The following is a 21,873-nucleotide window of genomic DNA, read 5'->3' on the forward strand; positions in this document are numbered from 1 at the left end:
GGATCCTCTCCTTTCCTTCACATGTCACCACCCACAACAAACATGTGGGTGGATGTTTAGATCCCAGAAAAGGCAAACTGAAAGAACAGAACCTTCTCTGGCAGGTCCCCAGACTGAGGGGGGAGCTGAATATGAGTGATCTGACTTGTGCATGGAATATCTGCTGTTGAGATTGGGTAGCATCAGTTCTTGTTTGCTACTGTTGGATACCTCACTTCAAGTGACATTCCTTTGTAGCCCCATTGTTGAATTCTTCAAATACTGTTTTCAAGAAAAAAATTATTTCCTGAAAATGTTCCTCAGTGAACATACTTTTAACAGCCACATTTGTATTGAAACATCATTTTTCAGCAAAAAAAAGCAACATTCTATGAGCACTCTGTATGATGAATGTAGGAAGGTCAGTTGTAGAAGACATTTAAAAGATTTCAAATCTTGAGAAACTCCTTTGTTTTAGGCTGCATTGTAACTAGTGAGTTAAATGCATTATAATTCGTCCTAATTGCACAACTAGGGCAGGAAAGGTTCTGTTCACAACTTGTAATAATAGACCACCCATCATGTGCCAGTGGCTTTAGTTGGATACAGGAGTTTCAATACCTTTTCTTCATCTTGTAACCCACTCCATCTCAATGCTAAGTAAAGGTACAACTTTTAAAAATCCAGTAAGAGGGATGTGACAGTTTCATCAATGGCTGTCCCATGAAATGCATATTTTCAGCCAAATCTAATCTGTGTGTAAACTAGTGGAAACCAATTAAGTGAAAATCATCTGTTTCAAGTTTCACAACACCACCACTTCTACAGCCAGTGTTCACCAATACACCAATGTCAATATGTTTTGATTTCTATTCTTCTACCCATCTCCCCCATTATTATTCCTTGTGGTTAAATTTAATGTGCCAATTGTATGCTCTGCATCAACATTCTCCTGCAGTTGCATAATTAGAAAAATATTTTTCAATTTATTATCTTTCATCACACAAACATATCACTTCTTCCTCTCTTACACTGCTATCAGTTGAGAATTCAGTAAGATAAAAAATTCATGTTGCTTTGATTTTCTGTTATAAAACTACAAAACACTGCATCTTCTTTAACAGTTCTCCATGACTTCCACTTCATTGCATTGCTAGTAACAGTTTCAGATCAGTAGTTGTTTCCTCATTACCAAGATGGGATGAAATTATGAATATACCTTTAATATCTTAAGGTCAGCTAACTTCATCACCTCTGAGCCAAAAGTGACCACTTTTCAAGGAAGGTTGATACACTCATGTCAGACTTTTTCTTGTATTATTCTGCCTGCTTGCCCTCAGAAATCAACAGTGAGGACTATGCTATTTATTATCAATACTTTTCACTTGAAAAACCAGCACTCAGAAGCAACTAGCTAATTAGGTTTTCAGTTCCATTTATAGCAGAGTTAAACAGCTTCATTTTTTATAAGTTAAACTAGCAAGTGAAATCTTAACTGTGAGAAAACAATAAGGAAATAAGATAATGTAGTACCAAAATTCCTCACATAATCACATCTTTTATCACATTTTCCATTATGTGTTTCTCCAGTGCTACAAACAGTATTATCTATATTAGCCATGTGTTTTCCATTCACGAGTACTGACATTTTGTTATATACATTATTCCCAGCAAGAAATTTGAGATATGTACACTGCATATAGTGAACAGCATGTAGGCTATACCTACCAGAGCTGTATGATTCATGTATTTTGACCCTGAAATGAAACATTAATATTCTGAGTCATTTGCTAAACAAATGTTCAAGTGAAATTAATTAATATTTACTTACTACCATTCTAACGATTTCAAAAGTGTCATTTAGATATCTGAATTAATTTTGACTTCAATTTTATGACAAGGAGCTCACATTTTAGAAAATAAACATTTATTTGATATGCTACTTTATACCAAGAAGCAATTCATCATTGCTAGAAAAGCAGAGAATTATAGACTCTAAACATATGGCACTTTACCAGAAGTTGTTCACAGAACTACTTCAGATGCCAAAATCCTACATGATTCTCTTTTTATGAACAATGGCAGTTCGAGGCCTACATTAAAACAAAATATACCTGCTGGTATAAGGTCTATGTATTCTTGTGAGATTTTCAGTTCTGACTTGTATAAAAGTTTGTCGTGGCCCATATTTTCCTGTAATAAGTTTACTTTTGCATAAAAATTAGAATTGCCCAATGGGCAAACTAAGCTGTACAAAGTACCTGCCCAATTAGGTTGTCATGAGCAGCCATTATGTGGTCCCACATACAATGCCACTTAATACAAACCTAAAACTTGGAATGTTAGCAAAAGTAAGCTACTACAATGCTACCAGTAGAAGTGTTAGCAAAAGCAAGTTATATGGTCACTTTTAATTATTATACTTTACAAACACGTAGACAAACTAAATTTGTTGAACTACACATCACTGTTCTAAAACTGCTCACACGACTTATACTTGCAAATATTTTCTTCCAAAAACGTTTACATAAGTGTATAAACAAATAAAGAAAGCCAATTTTAACAGAAATGCTTTGCAAACTTTAAATAACTGCATGGTTATAAAAACTGAAGTTAACATATGACAGTATTTCTTTATGACCTCACCCAAGACAAATATCGTAGATGGTGCATTACTGAACTCTGCAACAAAAATATCCAGGGCTGCTTCTCCAAGACTAAACAACCAGTCAGCCTGTTGGAAAAAAAAAATCAAGATTACTCATATAATTATAGAATAAACATTCCTAGTTGACCATATTAAACTTCAAGATCACTTATCTAATTATAGAATAAATATGCCAAGTTGACATCACATAACTTCAAGGTTACTCATCTAGTTACAGAATAAACATGTCTAGTTGACATTATTTAACTTAAATATTACTTATTTAATTACAGAATGACCATGTCATATACACTTTGATGTAAAGTGCTCATCAGTAATAAACAATATTTTTCAAATACACTTACTACATCAAGACCATAAAACTTCCCAAAGTGATGAAATTAGATTTGTTTATTTCAGGGAATAATGATACATACGGTGGTTTTATTAGGGAAAAAAATCAAGCATATAAAAATTAATTTGTGCCCAGCTCACACTATAAAATCACCAAGTTACCTGCACCAGATTCGAGTCATCATTATCACTGGATCAACATAACAAGTTCTGGTAAAGAACATGTAAAGGGGGTACACTATATCCAGTCTAAATAGCTCCTGAGAGGCACATTTGTATATATATGGACTTGCAATGCAAGAAACTGGATTTCAATACCTTTGATGAGCTGAACACAGATAGCCCATTGTATAAGATTGTGTTTAACTACAACAAAAACAGCTTATACACATAAGATACTACTTCCTACCTATACAAAGGTACTAATACCAGTCTATACATATTGGATACTCCTACTAGTCTATATACACAGAGTACTACTCTATACACATAGGGTATTACCACCAGTTTTTATACACATGGTTCCAATGCCAGTTTATACAACAGGGTTGATTCCCCTTGGTGGACTCAGCAGATAGTCCGATGTGGCTTTGCTATAAGAAAACACACATACACAAAGGGTACTACCGTCAGGGTATACATAAATATATAAGGTATTTACTATCAGTCTACTCACACTGGATGCTACTACCAGTCTATCCACACATAGAGTACTAGTACCAGTTTATATACAAAGGGTACTAATACCAGTCTATATACACATGGGGCACTAGTACCAAACTATATACACAGAGTAATACTATCAGTCTATACACCCGGGGTACTAGTACCAACCTATACACACAGGGTAATATTTCAGGTCACAGGGTGTACTACTTCAAGTCTGTACACATGTTGTGCTACTTCAACTCTATATACAGGATGTATTTCAAGCCCATACACATAGGGTGCTACTTCTAGTCTGTACACATGTTGTGCTACTTCAACTCTATATACAGGATGTATTCAAGCCCATCAGGGTGTCTAGTCTGTACATGTTGTGCTACTTCAACTCTATATACAGGATGTATTTCAAGCCCATACACATAGGGTGCTACTTCTAGTCTGTACACATGTTGTGCTACTTCAACTCTATATACAGGATGTATTTCAAGCCCATACACATAGGGTGCTACTTCTAGTCTGTACACATGGTGTGCTACTTCAACTCTATATACAGGATGTATTTCAAGCCCATACACATAGGGTGCTACTTCAAGTCTGCATATACAGTTTAATGCTTAAAGACATTGCAATGAACATTTTACTTTTATTTTACATACAGAAATACTACTTCAAAGCTACATGATTAACAATAGTTTAAGACTTCTTAAAACAGAAGACATCTAGTCAATTATTCTTTATGTAGATTAATTTCACCATGATCCTCAAGTCATAGGCTACAGCCAAAAATTCAGGATTATTTTGAAGGAGTTGATCAGTACATTATTCAGAATGACTTTGTTCCATGCCATAGGATGGTAATATTCATGCATTCTATGACGTAGACATAATATAAAGAGGAAATTTCACTCTACTTGCATTTGAAAGACATGTACATTTTACTTAAGGTGACGGATTATCTTTAAATACAGAAGATGAAGTCACTATGTTGGCCAGGCAACAACACTATTCAAAAGTGCTAGAAGATAATGGGTATCACCTTGGAACTACAGGAAACCTTAATCCGGGTGTGACATCATAAACTTAACCTTGCCGATATTCAGTCCCTCATTCAATCTAAGCCATGGTGATATAAAAAAGTATCAAAGTGGCTCAAACAAATGTTAAAACAAGAAAGAGGACCCATTACCACTTTTAATCAATTACCTAGATGACATTATCTTTAAATCTAGGTTTTCTTACTCAGAGAAAATTTTCATATTTGCTAAATATTTGTTGATCATCTGCTGAAATACACTTTTAATTGCTAGTTTGTTAATAAAGATGCATACATGTATTTGAATGACTAGGAGTCAACTTGCACCACACAATGCCCCAAACAATGTTGCACTAGTTATAATACTTCCATAATGCACAATCTTGTAAAAACTTACAGGGATTAGAAAAATGTGAAAAATGTTGGGTGATGTAATTATTTTTTCCCCCACTGTAATTAAATGTCATTTTCTTTAACAAGACATCTATTTAAATGTAGTTTAGTTTCAGTAGAAAACATCTAGTTAAAGAATTTAACTTGTCATTATAATCTTTCTTAAGGTTTTTTTTTTCTTTTCAAAATATACCCTTATTAGGCTTATTTTGTACTAAGGGAATGCCTGCTACTAAAAGTATGGAAGAACATGTGTAATAATTAGATTTGGTTTAACACATTCAGTTTAGGTATTAAACTTGACAGAATATTTCTCACTGTTGAAATATGATACACTAGTAATAGTAAACAGTCTATTTTCTAATATAAAATTAAAAAAGCAACAGTTTAACCAATACTCATGTTACAAAGTAATAAAAATGTCTCAAAAAAAAAAAAAAAGGTTTTGGTAAGATAAGCTACTGATGTAAACAGCCTACAAATCAGCAGCTTAGAGTGTGTCATTAAAATCTGGAAATGGTTAAATAAAGTATTATTTGTATTTTTACAGTTTTACATTATGTTTTATTTTTCAGAAAATAAATTCCCATTCTCAAGTTTTCCAATCAAGCCACTCAAAAGTTCCAGTCACATATCTTTTGCATCTGAGGTCAACCCAAGCCTACATTTAGGCAATGCCATTTCATGTATTACTTATACATATGAAAATGTTATCCTACACCAATATAGAATAGACATAAAATATATTGAATGTACACAAAAAATGTTTATCAACATCTACATAGCATATATAAAACAAATTGGTTCTTACTCCTTGAACTTGACTAATATGAACATCAGTTAACAGTAAGAGACAACCAACTTACTACAACTCTTTTCCCTTTTGTCATGTTCTGAGATTCATCACTAGTCTCTCCATCCTTAGCCACTGCTAAAACTTGGAACCTGTATAAATATTTCAGTGTCTCCTTGTACAAAATCTATGACAGAGGTGAACCTCTGAAAAGAAGTTTCTTCAAAAACCAACTTTAATTTTGACTTATGTATGGCAAATGCAACATTCTCTAAAATCCACTTGACTAGAAAACGAGAACACTAACAGTGAAAACCACCGAGTATCTGTGAAACAAATTCCTGCAATAAAGTAAAATAAATAAAAAACACCAACTAAACAAAGAACAAATACATTTTTACCCCAGCCTTCTTTAAAAATCAGATTTCACACATTTGTGAATTCCCTTACAAATACATAGTGAAATAATCAGACTAATGTTTAACTATTCAGTATTTTTCACTCAAACCACAAAATGATCAAGACATTTTAGAAAAAGAAAAAAATCCAAAAATTTAAGTGGAAACTTCTTTCTAAATTATTTTTTATGAATTGCTACTTATTGTTTTGTACATATATATAGATGATGCGTAATTATGCACGTGCTTGACATCATTAAAGTCTACTAGTAACTGTAATGTGATATATTAAGTTCAAGCCAGTTCCATCAACTTCATGAGCAGCCATAATATTTTATAGCAACAGAACTGGTTAGCCTCACCTGTAGCTCTCCAAATTCAAACTAGAAGAAACAGTCACAAATGAGTCAGTCTTGGGGACATAAGTTAATGGGCCAGGTAAAAGAAAGCCAGGAAGGAATCGGCTAAAAGCAAAACTTTCTTGTTCAAAAAACGTCAAAGTTCCATCAAGTGATTGCACACACATGAAGTCTTTTCCTGCAAAAAAAAAAATAAAAAAAATACCCAAAATAAAACATGTTGCTTTTACAGTTTTAACTGCCTTACATGACTGGACTATACTATAGGAAATATTAAAATGTATGCATGTTGATGAAACATTGTAGAAGAGATGGCAACTGCCTGTTGTGAAAACATAAGTGTAGAGGATGACGTTTTGAAAGTCTTCCACCTTCATCTATGTATATTGCAGAGCGTAAAAACATTTTTGAAATGTTTTGCCAATAGCATGTTTTAAAACCTGTGTTTAATTATTTGATTTTTTCAATCTTTAAACAGGCATGCCAATGACATTTATGAAAAAAAGAGGAAATGGTATATAACCTGGTGCCACAGCGTGGCGCAGCAGCCTGATAAGGGGAGTCCGGGGGCATGCCCCCCGGGAAATTTAAAAAAAATGGATGCTATTTGGTGTGATTTGGTGCAATCTGGGACATAATTTCTTAATGTTTTTTGACATTGCAATGTTGGAAAAGTACACAATATATATCATATAAAATAATAAAAGGAAATTAAAAGACTAAATCAAACTAATAAAAACTATAACTTTCATTTACAGTTTTTAGCAGATTGATTTATTCTTTTAATTTGCATTCATTTTTTAGAAGATATATCAAAATATCTAAAATTAACAAATAAAATAAAAAGCAAATAAATGAAATTTAAGATTGTTTATTTGCTATTTATTCAGTTTAATTTTTTTCTAAATCAAAATATATTAGTAATATGAGTTAATAAAGCCAAAATAACTCAGTAAATATTTCAAATACAAATCATTTCATTATTATCAATAACATCATCATCATCAACTACTGGTATGCTGCCAATTAAATGTTTTACAGTCATTGCCAATAACTACTTCTCTGCTGCATATTTTCCATTTATTTTTTCAAATCACATAAAATTACTCTTTTGACTAATCATGACTACCTACAGTTCAAATTGTTCATCTATGCAATCTTGTCATTATACTACTGGTACCTTAATGTCAGTGAATTTTCCATTCTTTCACAAATTAACAATACAAACTGAAACAGCAAATCAAGGAAAGCTTTGACATTGCTTCAAAATAAAATTAATGATATGCTTTAAAATAAACCACTGGCACTGTATGCTGCAGATAATAATAAAATATTTTTCAGTCACTGATATCAACTTCTGCTCTGCTGCATAAATTACAGTCAAATTTCAAATCACTTAATTTCCTTTAATCAATCTTGGCTACTTTCCTCTTTTTCGAGATAAGGGTTTCCAGTGCTCTCTTCCGAGCTTTTTTTCTCTCCTTCTCTGAATGGGCAGCTCTCTGTGCCTCTGCAGCTTTCTGGACTTTTTCTTTAGCCAAGGTGGCTGGGCCAGATTTCACAGAACCATAGGCCTCAAGCCTTTCTGCCCTTTTCTTCTGATTCTCCCTCAGCTTTGAGGTATACTTTGAAGCTGCTGATCTAATGTCCTTACACATTCTCTTGTCTACAGGATCAAAATGAACATCTTTCCTTTTAAGCATTTCAATCGCTGTTGTTTCTTTGGAGCGTAGAGAATATTTTATCATCTGGTATGCACACGATACCAGACCATGAGACCTGCAACGAGACGAAACAAGACTGCCTCCAAGATGGCAGTCAGATTTTTTTTTTCTGCAATAAATATTGAAAAAATACGATTTATCCTCAAAAACCACCTACCCGGCTCTCAAATCGCTCGTATTTTCTCCTCGAATTTACACGAATTTCGTGGGTGATCGTTGGCCGTTTGAAAACCGCAGAAATCTGCGTTTCAGCGGAAAAATGGCACGCATGTTTAAAAAACTCAGAAAGTGGGAATTACATATTGGTGATTCACCAACATTCAAAAAGACACTGTTAACAATGAGACACCCTAATAATTTTTCTAGTGTTAACAGAAACTAGACAATGGAAAATAAAAACCCTGATTTTAGAACTAAGTCTACAACTGTACCTGTAACCCAAGAGGAAATATACTACACCAATGACAACTGAACATGCACTTCACCACTTCAGGTTCCTACTCGTGTATTTATATGTATATAGACTGTTTGCACAAGTATTACTGTCCAGTCAATATTGTAATGATGAAATACTAATGTTTTAAACATTTAGCCAAGTCTGGCTTTCATAACAGTTACTTTCTTATTGTTTAATTACTGTTAACATAAAAAATTGTCAAGAATAATTTTCAAACTTCACATTTCTTTATCTTAAAATAACAAAAGGATTAGTTGTCCTCATATTCAATGAGCTTATTCTCCAATTTTTTTTTCAATCTTACTTTACTGAGGAATTTGATTTAGAAACAACCCTCTCTGCAGCCACCTCCAATCATGCATTCATCTAAAAGTGATAGCTATACCTCACAGCAAACTTAAGCAGTTTACTTTACTTCCTTAAATACTTGAGTTTGTAATACAATAAAACTTAAGTTTTGGACCATTCAGTAAGTTAGAAATGTAACAAATATTAATAAATAAATCATATTCTTTTAATGACCTTATGTCAGTTACTCATCATTTTCCTTTATTGTATCAAACTTCAAAAAAGTTAATAACTACAAACAGTCAGCAATTTTAGCCCTACTATTTTACTTTGCTGGCATTTTTCTGAAGCAAAATACATCTGTCTTATAACAAAATTTTTAACAATATTTATACCTGAGCTACATTACGGTGACCAGCTATAATTAGTGAAACCTTCCTCTAAACAATAATTAAAACCTGAGCTACATTATGGTGACCAGCTATAATTAGTGAAACCTTCCTCTAAACAATAATTAAAACCTGAGCCACATTATGGAGACCAACAATTATTAATGGAGACATTCTTCTAAACAGTATGTAAAACCTAATGGTTACCTTTCACACCTCCAAAGTGCCCTGTGGCCATGCAGTAAGCACTTCGTTGCAGATTATGTTCATAAGTCAATGATAAATAATAGTGGGTACCATGATCCACTGCACCATTAATAACTGGAAAAGGAATAAAACAAATTAATACTATATGACACTTGTGTTTTCAGAATATAGTAATTATATATGTGTGTGATGTTACTACTTAAACCTGTAGTTAAAAATCTTGTTTATTATATATATAAATACATCATATCTAAACATCAGTTGTTTAAATTACTACCAGTAGTACAAAAAGGCCTTTTAGTACAAAGAGAGGGAAAAGTAGTTTGTGAAATAAATTCACAGAAGTTATCTTATATTTGTTTGTTTGAAGTTAAGCACAAAGCTACACAATGGACTGTTTGTGTTGTTTCCACCATAAGTATTGAAATCTTTGTTTCTAACATTTAGGCCAACTAATCTTAAATAATAGCAGTTTTAAACAGGCCTGTAAGGAGAGAGAAAGGAAAAGTAGCTTATGAAACAAAACACAAAAGTTCTCTTAAATAATAATAGCTATTAAACACTTAAAGAAGTTTCTAAGTTCAAAAGAGGGAGGCATAAAGAGTTTATTCAGAAATATAAGTTTTCTTACATGAAAAAATAGTCATAAAAGAGCCTATATGTCAAGAGATAGAGAGAGAGGAATAGGAATTTGTGAAGAAAAACTATTTTATATAATAACAGCTACATAAAAAGGCTTACCTTACAAATGGAGAGAGAGAAATGAAAAGTATGTGAAGGAAGAAGTAAAAGGTTTTACCTTTGTAAGTTGAATACATTTGCTAATTCACACAGATGTTGTTGTTTAAATACTGTTTAAAATCTAGAAGTTTTTATCCTTCAAAATGAATGTTTCTATTACCACATGTAGCCAGTGCACTTAAAAGCAATTGGACAATTAGAAGTCTTTATGCAATCACTGTTCTCTTATTACTTATAGGTGGCACAGTTCAGAGCTGCCAAACCACTAAAGATGCAACTTTATGTTAATGTGTTTTTTTTAATTAATACTTGACTACTAGAAAGAATTATCCATGAGCACATATCCTACAATTCAACAATCAAAACTTTTATTCATCCAAATAAGCATTCCCTTTAGTTGCTGGAAATCTCAACTAAAAGCCAGCTTTAACATGTACTCTTGACATCTCTAAACAAACCTGATATGGTGTATACAGATAGCTTCCTGGGGTGTAAAACTGCTAGGTGAAGCTGACTAGATGACCTGAAGGGATAAACAAGTTCTTGTTATAATTTGTCTTCATCTTATATATTCTTAAAGACACAGTGAATTAAAGACATTTATTTAAAATCTCTATGTGTATACTGATCACATTTAAAATAAACAGAGAGAAAAACCAGAAGTAGAACTTACGACACAAAACAACCACTTGCCACTTGGAGGATGGGGAAATGGAGCTGACTTTCTAACAGAAGTTCATCTGGCCTAAAACCACTTAAAGAACCATCTTCTTGTCTTAATGGATGAGGACTATACACTCTCAAGGCTCCTCCATGGCTTCCAACAATGATCTTATCTAATAAGTCACAATACAGCATGCTTCATTTTCAATGTATACTTTATGCTTAGTTTAGTTTATCAGATAGACATTTGTTACTAAACATGATTAATATCATTGGGTATGAAAAAATTTCAGATGATGTTGTATATTTTACCATGAATAGCATCATTCATGGTGCTAAGTACGAGTTACTTGATCTGCTTGTCATCCAATAAACATGCCTAGCAAACACATGATGAAGTTTAAACAATCATTAAATATTCTTAAAAGAACTAATAAATGGCTTAACAACATTAGTTACTATTGACAACAAGATTCTGTGGAGAATTTGTTTAGCAGTTTTGACATCAATCCTTGTTTAACCAAGCAGTAACCTCATCTAGTTGCACAACAATAAAAATTATGCTTTCTTTAAATGGCTTTTTGTTGTTTTTATGTTGTTATAAAAAAACAAGTTTTTGTTGTTTTGTTACTATGAGAAACAAGGTTGTGTTGTTTTTTTATGTTGTTATAAGAAAAAAAGTTATGTTCTTTTATGTTGTTATAAGAAACAAGGTTGTATTGTTTAATGTTGTTATAAGAAATATGGTTATGTTTTTTACACTGTTGTAAGAAACAAGGTCATGTTTTTAAGTTGTTACAAGAAATAAGGTCATGTGTCATAAGAAACAACTACTTCTAAGTAATTCACTACCTGTCAAAATATACACACAACTACCTGCAGGTAATTCACTACCTGTCAAAAATATGTATAAGCCAGATCAAAGTAATTCTTTGATATGGTTTTTGATATTAAATAATTGAAGTCTAGTATACAAGAAAATTAAAGAAATATATATCAAGATTCTAAAAATGTTGAATACAAAACCTTCCAAACTATTCATCATTTCTTGATTCTCACCTGCTCCATCTTTACTATTGTCAATATTTGCAACACATAAGCAACCTTTGTCAAAACCTTCTTCTGAACCACATGATACTCTCCACCAATCACGAGCCTTAAAAAGAGACATCACTTGGGTTACCTAATTTCTTTATGTGGAGAAACAAATATTCACACTTCTGCTGGCCCACATCATGTTCTATCTGAAAGAAACATTTATTCACATTTAAGTCATTTCTTTTTCCATGACAGAAATTACATTCTTCATCAGGAAACAAACTAAACTGGTTAGTTCTCTTCAAATAGCAAAGTTAAAAATGTTTTTGAGTGTTAAACATTGTCTTTTCAATAGCAAGAATTCTGAAACTTAATTCAATGGACAGCAATTTCATGTTGTAGGAGTTAAAGTATACAGAGTGATATTTTGAAAGTCTTTCATCTTCAGGCAGGGCTTTTGAAGCATCATCCTCAATACAACTGCCATCTATTCAACAAAGTTTCTTCATGAATATACTGCCTAAACAATCTATCAAAGAACACAATTTTCCTTTAGATATATTTGAATTGGTACTTTTTTTTTATTTATGTTTAAACAACTGCAATCCCTACTTTGTGCTACTGTCCAGAGAGAGGATAGTTTGCAGCACCCATTAAATGATGGACTGTCACTCTGATAACACCCAGATCTTAGAAGTAAGAAATATTTTGTAGTATCACCAGGATTCAAGTCCTGTTTGTATTTTTGTCCTTAAGAAAAGCTAATAATGCTGTGTTCTACCTATTCTAATCTCAGGAATAAAGCTGCTATAGATAAAATATAAAGCTATAAGTCTTGATTTGTGTGTTTCACATTTAAAAATTTCACCATCATTTTTAGTCAATACACCTAGAAATGGTTGTTTATATTATTATTCCCACAAGTGTTATAAGTTCTATGTTGTAAATGTTTCATCAGGTTTATATGGCACCATCACATGATGTATGAAAAATTAATTAAAAAAAAAACAAAAAACATTTAGAAACAATCACATTTTTGATTCTTCTAAGGTAAAAATCAGCAGTGGAGTCAATAACAATAGATGAAAAATAAAACCATGTTGTAAATGTTACTGTCATGACCACTATTTGTCATTTCTCAGGCTTCAGATTCCACTTGTTCAGCTGAAGAGGTCCTGGCTTCAGTTTGACAATAGCTTCAACACTATATGATACAGCCAGCTTCTATTCATCTTGGACAAGATCTTTCTTTTTGGAAGAGTCTGATTTTCATGATGAAGACTTTAGAGAGCTCCCCCCCCCTCTATGCCATGTAATCTGTGTGTCACCTGTGGAAGATGCCAGGCCTCAGTCAGCAATTTTGGACTGGATTTCACAAATATGTTAACTTTTTGTCTGCATTCCCTGTCACATAAGACCCTTCTCATTCCCTTTTACACGTGACTTCTTCATCACAATACCTTGTTTTTACACACTCCTCACTGTGTATTATATTCCTGGTGCTTTCAGTCTGGTTGTGGATTATTATGGAGTGGTACCTAGACCCTTAGTTTTTTTAGTGGTTGAGTACTCCTTATTTGAATGTTTTTGTAACTGATCACAACATTAAATTATCAATGCTGTTATCACAGGTACCTCATACCTTGGCTTTAGCTCTAGATGTTCTCAAGGATGGACCAACCTGTATCTGTATGCCGACCCACCAGTCCTTCTCCTATGCAGCAGATATCTATTCACTGTATTCCATGTTGAATATTTTTGATAGCATCTTTCTGGTTGGCACAGTCCTGATTATCACCCTCCTCCAATCAACACTCTCATTACCTCTTCCCCTTTCACCTTTCTGCCTCCTCCATCAAACTCCATTGCTGGTTTTTCATTCTGCACTTACCACACTCCATCTTCATATGTGGCTCTTGACCAGTCCTTTGCAAGGAAATCTTTACTATCCACATATGTGGTATCATTTTCATCCCACTCAGTTTGGCCCATCACAGAAAGTATCCATAAATGGAATATAACCATGTTGGATATGGTGTAGGTGGAAGTTTCAAGGCAAGTTGCCAGTGAAAAGAGTTTGCACATAGAGTAGAGCAATGAGAGATGCTGTTATGTAAATAAAAGTATGTACTTATCAGATAGATATTTTCAGTGTTAAGAAACCTTTAGTTTTAGTTCACCTACAAAAATTTAACTATCATTCATCATATTTGTTTTTAATATTTCATTTATGGGCTTACTTGTATGAAAAATTATAAATTTGACTGCAAAGGTGATACTTCACCAACACATTATTGGTCACTCATTTTTATTTTAATGAAAAAAATGAAACATTACTAATTTAAACATAATTCTGCAAGTTTTTTAAGATGTTTTTCTCTCTTAAAAAATCCCATTTTTATTTTCAGTGATATATCTAGAAATAGTGATTTACAGTCATAACAAAAAAAAGGCTTTACAGGTTTATATTTTAACTGTGATTGTTTTATTCCTGAGTTACATAAGACATATTTGGTTAGGTTATTAGCAACTAGATCACAGAAGACAAATAATACCTTTATCAGTTCAGTGAAAAAAAGAAAGAAAAATTAATAACAGTAAAAAGTTCTTGATAAAAAATTAGCTTGCACTACAGTTAATAAACATTGTGTTGATGTTTTTGCCTTCTATAGCAACACTGTTTTGAAATGAAAAGAACTTAAATTGTTCAAAACATGTATGGACAAGTTCAGTTAATGTTAAAATATCACAACTGCCAAATTATGAAATGACTTATCAAATAAAATGTAGAAGCAGATTTTACAGTTTAAAAATAAGAATCCAGAAATAACATGTTGAATTAAAAATGTGAAAATAGTCAAATATTCACACATATTAAGTGAAGATGATAAACTGACAAATCCAAATTATTTTGAAGTTATTGCTGAAACTAATGATGAACTACAGTTAAGCATTAAATGAAATTAACAGTTCTACAGAATTACTTTTAATGTTATAGATGTCTGTACTTATCATTTCCATTTTAAAATAACTGGTTATCTGTAACAATGATTTGCCTGATGATGAACTCTGTACAAGTTTGGAAACTTGAGACTGATTAAGTAGCAGATGGTTGTTTCATGGTGTATTATGTAACTATAATAAGTTTCTGCCTTTAGATTCTAATTCAATGAGTAAATGTATTCATTAACAATATAAAGAGTTCTCTATTAAACTACTGTAATAAAGTTTTAAGATAAAACTGAGGCTAAAAATTAACTTAAAATAGCTAAAGGTCAACATTTCATTTTAGGTAATAATTTGACCAGTTTTAAGGTTTTATTTATGTGTGTATGTATATACTGATGATTAATAAGGTTAATTACATTCTATATTGACTATGTTAGTAATGTATTTTCTACTGTGTAAAATGTCTGATGCATTGCAAGTTTTCAATAACATTGTAAGTGCAAGATGTTAAATTCACAGGCTTTCATTGTAACATACATATACACACACACATGTATGTATATATATGTACTGAGCCTTTGAAAAGATTCTAATGATTAATTCTACTGGAAATAAAATGGTCAATATCAAATTTTTTAAAACAGTTTCTGATCATTAACTAAACTGTACAAAGAAAGTTGTTTCGGACTAGTTAAGAGGCATAGATTACCCTCCATGGTAAAACTCTAACTTTCAGATTCAGAAAGATGTAATCAATTATATATTATGCCATAAAATATTTTCCTGCATTTTAAGCCATGAATACATTATAAGTTAAAAGTCAATCCTTTAGAATGGGTGGTAGGTATTACCAGCTATATATATTTCCTCTGGTTAATAATTGTTACATAAAATTAGTTATGATTTTAATACATACAGCATACAAGATAAACAGTACTTTTACTAGTTTAGAAAAGGATATAACGACATTAAAAAACCTATTCAAAAAACATTCGACATGAAATGAAAAATAAAGTTCATTAGGATTGTGTAAACAATCAATACTCGTTCTCAGAAATAAATATAAGTTAATAACGTACAACCTTGTTTGAATAGTTAAAAAGTGTCTTACATGTAGTTTCTAATAATTTAACCCGTTAGTTAATAAAACGTGGTCTTATTATAAGCAATCCCAAGTTATGTTCATAAGAAACACAAAGATGGGACTACTAAACTAAATTCTATGTTCTACTTACTCTACAAACCATGAAGTTTAACTACAAAAGAAAAGAAACAAATTAAAGGCTAAGTATAGTAAATATGCTCTCGACGTTTTGTCCGAGAATTCAAACCGAAGAAGTTACATACTCTACAATCTTAATATTATTGAAAGTAATATCTAAAAAAACATATTTTTCACTTCTCTCTCCAACACAGATATAAATTTTCAAGTATTGATTTTAGCGCCATCTAGTTAAATACCATTCACTTGAAATGAATGAATCAATAAATGACTTTAAATTTAATAGAAATAAACAAAAATATATTAACGCGTTGTTTATGATACTAACATCAGGATTTCTTTTTCTTTGTCCACTTCTTTTGTAAGTAATGTCGCCTTCTGTTATCTGTATCAATAAATAAAAACAAACCGTGAAAACGTCTTATTATTTGAAATTTAGTTTCTAAGCAAATACCCTATTTTCCTACATGTGTGTCTCAATAGGTACATGAGACATCTATGGGCATATATATTTTGCATAAATTAAGTGGCTGTGACTGCTTTTCTCTGGTTGCGAAATAGTGATGAAATCACAAAATCGTCTTTTATCCAGAACACATTAATTTGTTCCCAATAGCACAGTCTGTGGACTTGCTCAACGCCAAATAAACGCATTCGATATTCTTGATGTATTGAGCAGCTATCACAGCCATTTTGTAGCTTTGTGCTCAATTCCAAATAAACGCATATATTGTTTTTGAGTATACAGCGGATGTATTGTGCAGCTACAACGCTAAAATCAGCGGTTCGATTCCTAGCGGTGGCTGACAGATATTAATGTTGGAAAAGATTATGTAGGTATATTGTCACATAAAATACAATCTCGTTGTATAACAACTAAATAAACATACTTCTTTGGTCTTGAAAACGGATAAGCCTTTTACGAGATATAATTAGAAGGAATTATCGCTCGATATTGTTCTTGATGTTGAGAATTAGTTTGATTTTAAAGCAATGTGTAATTCTATATTGAATTAATTTCTTTTTCTTGTAGCTCTTTTTCCTAATTGTTTAAATATTACTCAAATTAATAACATTGGAATTTATGTTGCAATTTTATTAATGTTTCTACCTAATCCTGAACAAGCATGGTTTTTGGTTTTGAATTAATAAAATATGTAGTCTAGTTGTTTGAATTTTTATTGTTTTTTTATTATTATTATATTGAATAAAAGGTTTTGTTTCATTTGGTTGCAGCGGCATTTTGTTTATGCCGTTATATGGCCATTGTAATTTTATTCTTATATTGTTCATGTTGAATTTTCGCATTTAACAGTTTAACTATATCTAAATGGAATAGTAGATAGCACTCTAAGTTTTTAATTTAAAGGAGTGCGTAACTCTAGGTAAAATTTTCTCCGATTAATTAAGAATGTAATATCGGACTGTACTATATGTTTTTACTTCTGTTTTGTTTACAATTAAACTCATTAAATTTCTTTTAGTTTTATTTTAATCCCTGAAATTGGAAAAATAGCATTGATCAATAAGTTTTTAACTTTAACTCTCCCCAAGAGCTAACTGTATCAAATGAAGACTTGTCTCATTCTTTAACTGAAATAACAACATACTTTGATTAACATGCCAAGTTAATAAAATCATTCTTATCAGGAAATTGGACAACAGTTGCAGGTGCACTCGCCCATTATGTTTGCTGCTCTTTAGCAAATTAATCTAGTAGACACTGCTTTATTGTGCCAAAAACTAGCTTATTGTCATATTTAAAACAATGAAACCTGAGACAAAGGAGATTTCTCTAGAATTTTTACAGAAATTTTGTACAGATTTCTTTCATAGTCTTTAAATAAAATTTTACTTAGATTTTATTTCACTAACTTTTGCTAAATTTTCACCCAGATTTCCTAAATCTTAGTTGTGATAATGTTAAAAGAGATATTTAGTAGAATATCAGTAAGATTAATTTCAGGCTTGAGCAGTGTGTTTGTAACTTTTGCGTGAGAACTCTTTAATTACTCCTTCCCATTTTCAGTTTGTATATTTTTATATAGTTTTACTCTCCAAGAAACTTTCAAGCTCTCCTGCAACTTTAAAATTAACTTTCATTTCCGTTTATGTGAGTTCCATTTCATTTTTGCTTATAACTTAGTTAAGAATATAAGTTCGTTAGTTAGAAAAAATTGTATAATTTGCCACACAGATAAGTGAGGCATAGTATTTTATTTAAAGTAAGGTTAAGGTGACAGTTACCTTTGTCTTACATTTTTATATAAGCACATTCTCCATTTGTAATTTTTTTATTACGCTTACTGTAATTACAGGAAGAAACACATGCATTAGCAATAACAATATTTAACAAAGTCTTCAGCACTCTTACTAGACATACATACATACACATAGACGCGCGTGCACGGCTACTTGCCTTATACTGTGTAGCAGTGCTTTGTTGTTTTTGCGTAACCTCTCAAGGGTTCAAATGAGGTTAGTTCCTTAATGGCCAGTTTTGATGTAACCTCCCTCTTCACAGAATTCCCAACAGGAAAAACTAACCAAATAGCATTTCTTAACCTCAAGATCACTAGAACTGATACACAATTCGAAACAGAAATCTACAGAAAAATCACCCATACTGGATTATACATTCCCTGGGACTCAGCACATGAAACAAAACAAAAACTCAACATATTAAGAAATCAAATAAACACAGCCGCAAAACGATGCTCACTGATAAAATGAACGATGTATAGTTTTATGTACTAACTCTGATGGCGAAACACTCACACTGTTTTTATATTGGCACAGCGGCCTACTCCACTAAAACTGGTTTTCGTGGCACAGCGGCCTGTCTGGGAACTCACACTGTTTAAAACTGGTTTTCGATACCAATGGTAGACAGATCACAAATAACCCATTTGTAGCTTTGTGCTTAATTTTAAGCAAACAAACGTTATATTATAATTATCTGGATCTTAAAGGTCTTTTTTAAACTTTATTTTTGAAACCTTGCTTGGAAACAAGTTTACACTTATAAAACAAATATAAATTTAACTATGTTATTATATAATTTTAAAAATTTGTATTAATACTTTATTTTCTAGAATTCAGACTTTTCCATACATCAAATTATAACTTTAAATTGTTTCTCTTATCCAATGGCTGATGACATCTCAGTAGGTACCTTTCCCATCTCTGTGTGCATGATTTTGTGTGGCAGTGGAGAATTCACTTGATGTTCCTGCTTCAATCAGGAATGTATCCATCCAAGTTTTTCGTTATACAACTTGATGTTATTATTGCACTGTGTCTGCACTGTTGCAGTAGTTGCTGGGACCTGTTTGGGTCACAGGTCTCCTTGAGTGCCTACTTAAGTGGCTGGTTGTAAATTCCTGTCCACAATAAATATAGGTGAAGAAGGACTACAGCCCCTGGATCATATCCTATAATAGTACGTGCCTGTAGTGCTCCCCTGAGAGTCTTCCACCACAGGAGTAGTACACAGTATTTCGAAATTCTATTACTTGAATCCAGTTCTCGGCTCGACTGGTGATATAAACTATTATTGTGATGGCCAGAAAAGGTAATGTACTGAGAATAATCCCTTTATTATGGTGTTCTAAGTTCTTTCTTCTTCTGCAAAACTTGTCAATTCCATTCGTTCTTCTTGGACTATGGTTTTAAAAATTTGTTTCTTGTTTTGGATTTTATTTTAATTCGTGTTTGTAGTCATGGTAGATTATCTTCCTTCTCTGTAGTCATGGTTTATCATTTCCTGCCTCTTTACAATTCGGTTATTCTGACTTTCAGAGTTTCAGATTATGTTATGCGCTGTCCAGGAACACAGAAGAGTAGAGTTAGGTTTAAACTCACGTTAGTGATGCAGTAGTTGTAGAATTGTCTCGACTAAAACAAGAAGAAAGACGAACAATATGATCGGTAAGTTTCTGGTTTGGTATCTTAGTGATGGTTTCTTGCCTTATGTTTAGGCTTGTTGGGTAGGAAAACAAATGAAAGTGAGTGCAACAATCTTCTAAAGTAAAACTCTGTCACTGTTGATTTTCTGGCGTGTATTATTGTATTATGCTTATTGAGTACCTCGGTTATCGAAACTAGTCTACCAACTCTATAATTACTGCTCCGACTCTACTATCATTAGTATACCTGGCTGTGGTGGTGTTTACCTGGTTTAACATTAACCACACTGACATGTTTTTGTAAGGTTATTAAACTGTTGGCTAAACTTTAAATAGTTCAGATGATTGCCACAGAACTTTTACTAAAATGTAATACATTGCCAACCAACATTGTACTTCGTGTCTATAAAATATAACTACCACAACAATTATTTATAGATTGAATATATAGTTATTTTCTGTCCAAATAACCCTTTGCAACCAAGGGCTTCACTTTGACGTATTGGTCTCATTTCAGTAAATAAAACTGACAAATCTTTTAAATCGACTCATAAACTAAACTGAATCAAATAATTAGAGTCAGTAATATGAACTAAAATGATATACCAATCTAAATAAAATATGGAATATAAAAACATTGTCATTTGATATGTTACAATATATGTGATTAAGAAATTATTTTGTTGCATTAAAGTGTACACGTCGTTCACTGCAGAAAATTTGAATTTCAAACGTAGTCGAAACTTTTCATTTTTAAAAGTGATTCATAGTTATATAGCGTACCACTGATTTTTTAAAATTCATAGAAAATTAAAAATTTAAATAGTTTAGGTCCTAAACTTGAGGGTCCGGCGGTTAAAGCACTCGACTCGTAATCCGAGGGTCGCGGGTTCGAATCTCCCTCACACCAAACATGGTCGCCCTTTCAGCCGTTGGGACATTATAATGTTATGGTCAATTCTACTATTCATTAGTAAAAGAGTAGACCAAGAGTTGGTGGTATTACTAGCTGCCTTCCCTCTAGTCTTACACTGCTAAATTAGGGACGGCTAATGCAGATAGCCATTGTGTAGCTTTGCGCGAAATTCCAAAACAAACAAATAATCCTTTATACAACGCAAATACATATTAACACAGATGTGCAATTTACTATGATGCACTTACTCAAAATATTTACTAACCTTATTTTACTTTTAGTGGTTGCTTGGTGATCAAACAGTAGATCGATGGCTGGCTTCGGCAAGTCGTCAGTTAGTAGTGTATGTTGTGGTTGTTTGGAGGGTTTAGGTATACTGGGCTTGTTTATACGAGGTCTGTTCAAAAAATACGCGGACTGTTTGAATTACGCGGCTCCAGTTGGTTCCAGGGGAATCCGCTTGGTGTCGCTAGGTTTGCACAGATCAGCTGATTACGACGTCATTTCCCGAATGCAGATATCTTCATTTGTGTATTAGCTACGCGGTTTTAAGTGAAGTGCGATTTTTTTGTTTGACGGATTTCAGAATGAATGACCTGAAGGAACAACGACTTGCTGTGAAATTTTGTGTTAAACTTGGAAAATCTGCGACTGAAACTTTTGCTATGCTTAACACGGCTTACAGTGATGTTGCAATGAAGCGTACGGCATGTTTCAAGTGGCATGAACGTTTTAAAGATGGTCGACAG

At 32.5% G+C, this 21,873-nt stretch overlaps 1 protein-coding gene across 1 annotated transcript in view; it reads right to left on the reverse strand.

The window, feature by feature from the left end:
* Positions 1 to 16,521, reverse strand: part of LOC143235390 (protein PTHB1-like) — a 41,601-nt gene extending 25,080 nt beyond the window's left edge. Inside the window, exons 1-8 of the mRNA XM_076473503.1 lie at positions 16,425 to 16,521; positions 12,151 to 12,335; positions 11,102 to 11,264; positions 10,887 to 10,951; positions 9,688 to 9,801; positions 6,626 to 6,800; positions 5,939 to 6,017; positions 2,626 to 2,713 (exon numbers count right to left, since the gene is read on the reverse strand). Of these exons, the coding sequence (XP_076329618.1) occupies positions 2,626 to 2,713; positions 5,939 to 6,017; positions 6,626 to 6,800; positions 9,688 to 9,801; positions 10,887 to 10,951; positions 11,102 to 11,264; positions 12,151 to 12,262 (796 nt within the window). The 5' untranslated portion in view covers positions 12,263 to 12,335; positions 16,425 to 16,521. The remainder of the gene's footprint in view (positions 1 to 2,625; positions 2,714 to 5,938; positions 6,018 to 6,625; positions 6,801 to 9,687; positions 9,802 to 10,886; positions 10,952 to 11,101; positions 11,265 to 12,150; positions 12,336 to 16,424) is intronic.
* Positions 16,522 to 21,873: the final 5,352 nt, after the last annotated feature.

The sequence above is a fragment of the Tachypleus tridentatus genome, chromosome 12, assembly GCF_004210375.1.
Source record: "Tachypleus tridentatus isolate NWPU-2018 chromosome 12, ASM421037v1, whole genome shotgun sequence".
In the NCBI taxonomy this organism is placed as follows: Eukaryota; Metazoa; Arthropoda; class Merostomata; order Xiphosura; family Limulidae; genus Tachypleus; species Tachypleus tridentatus.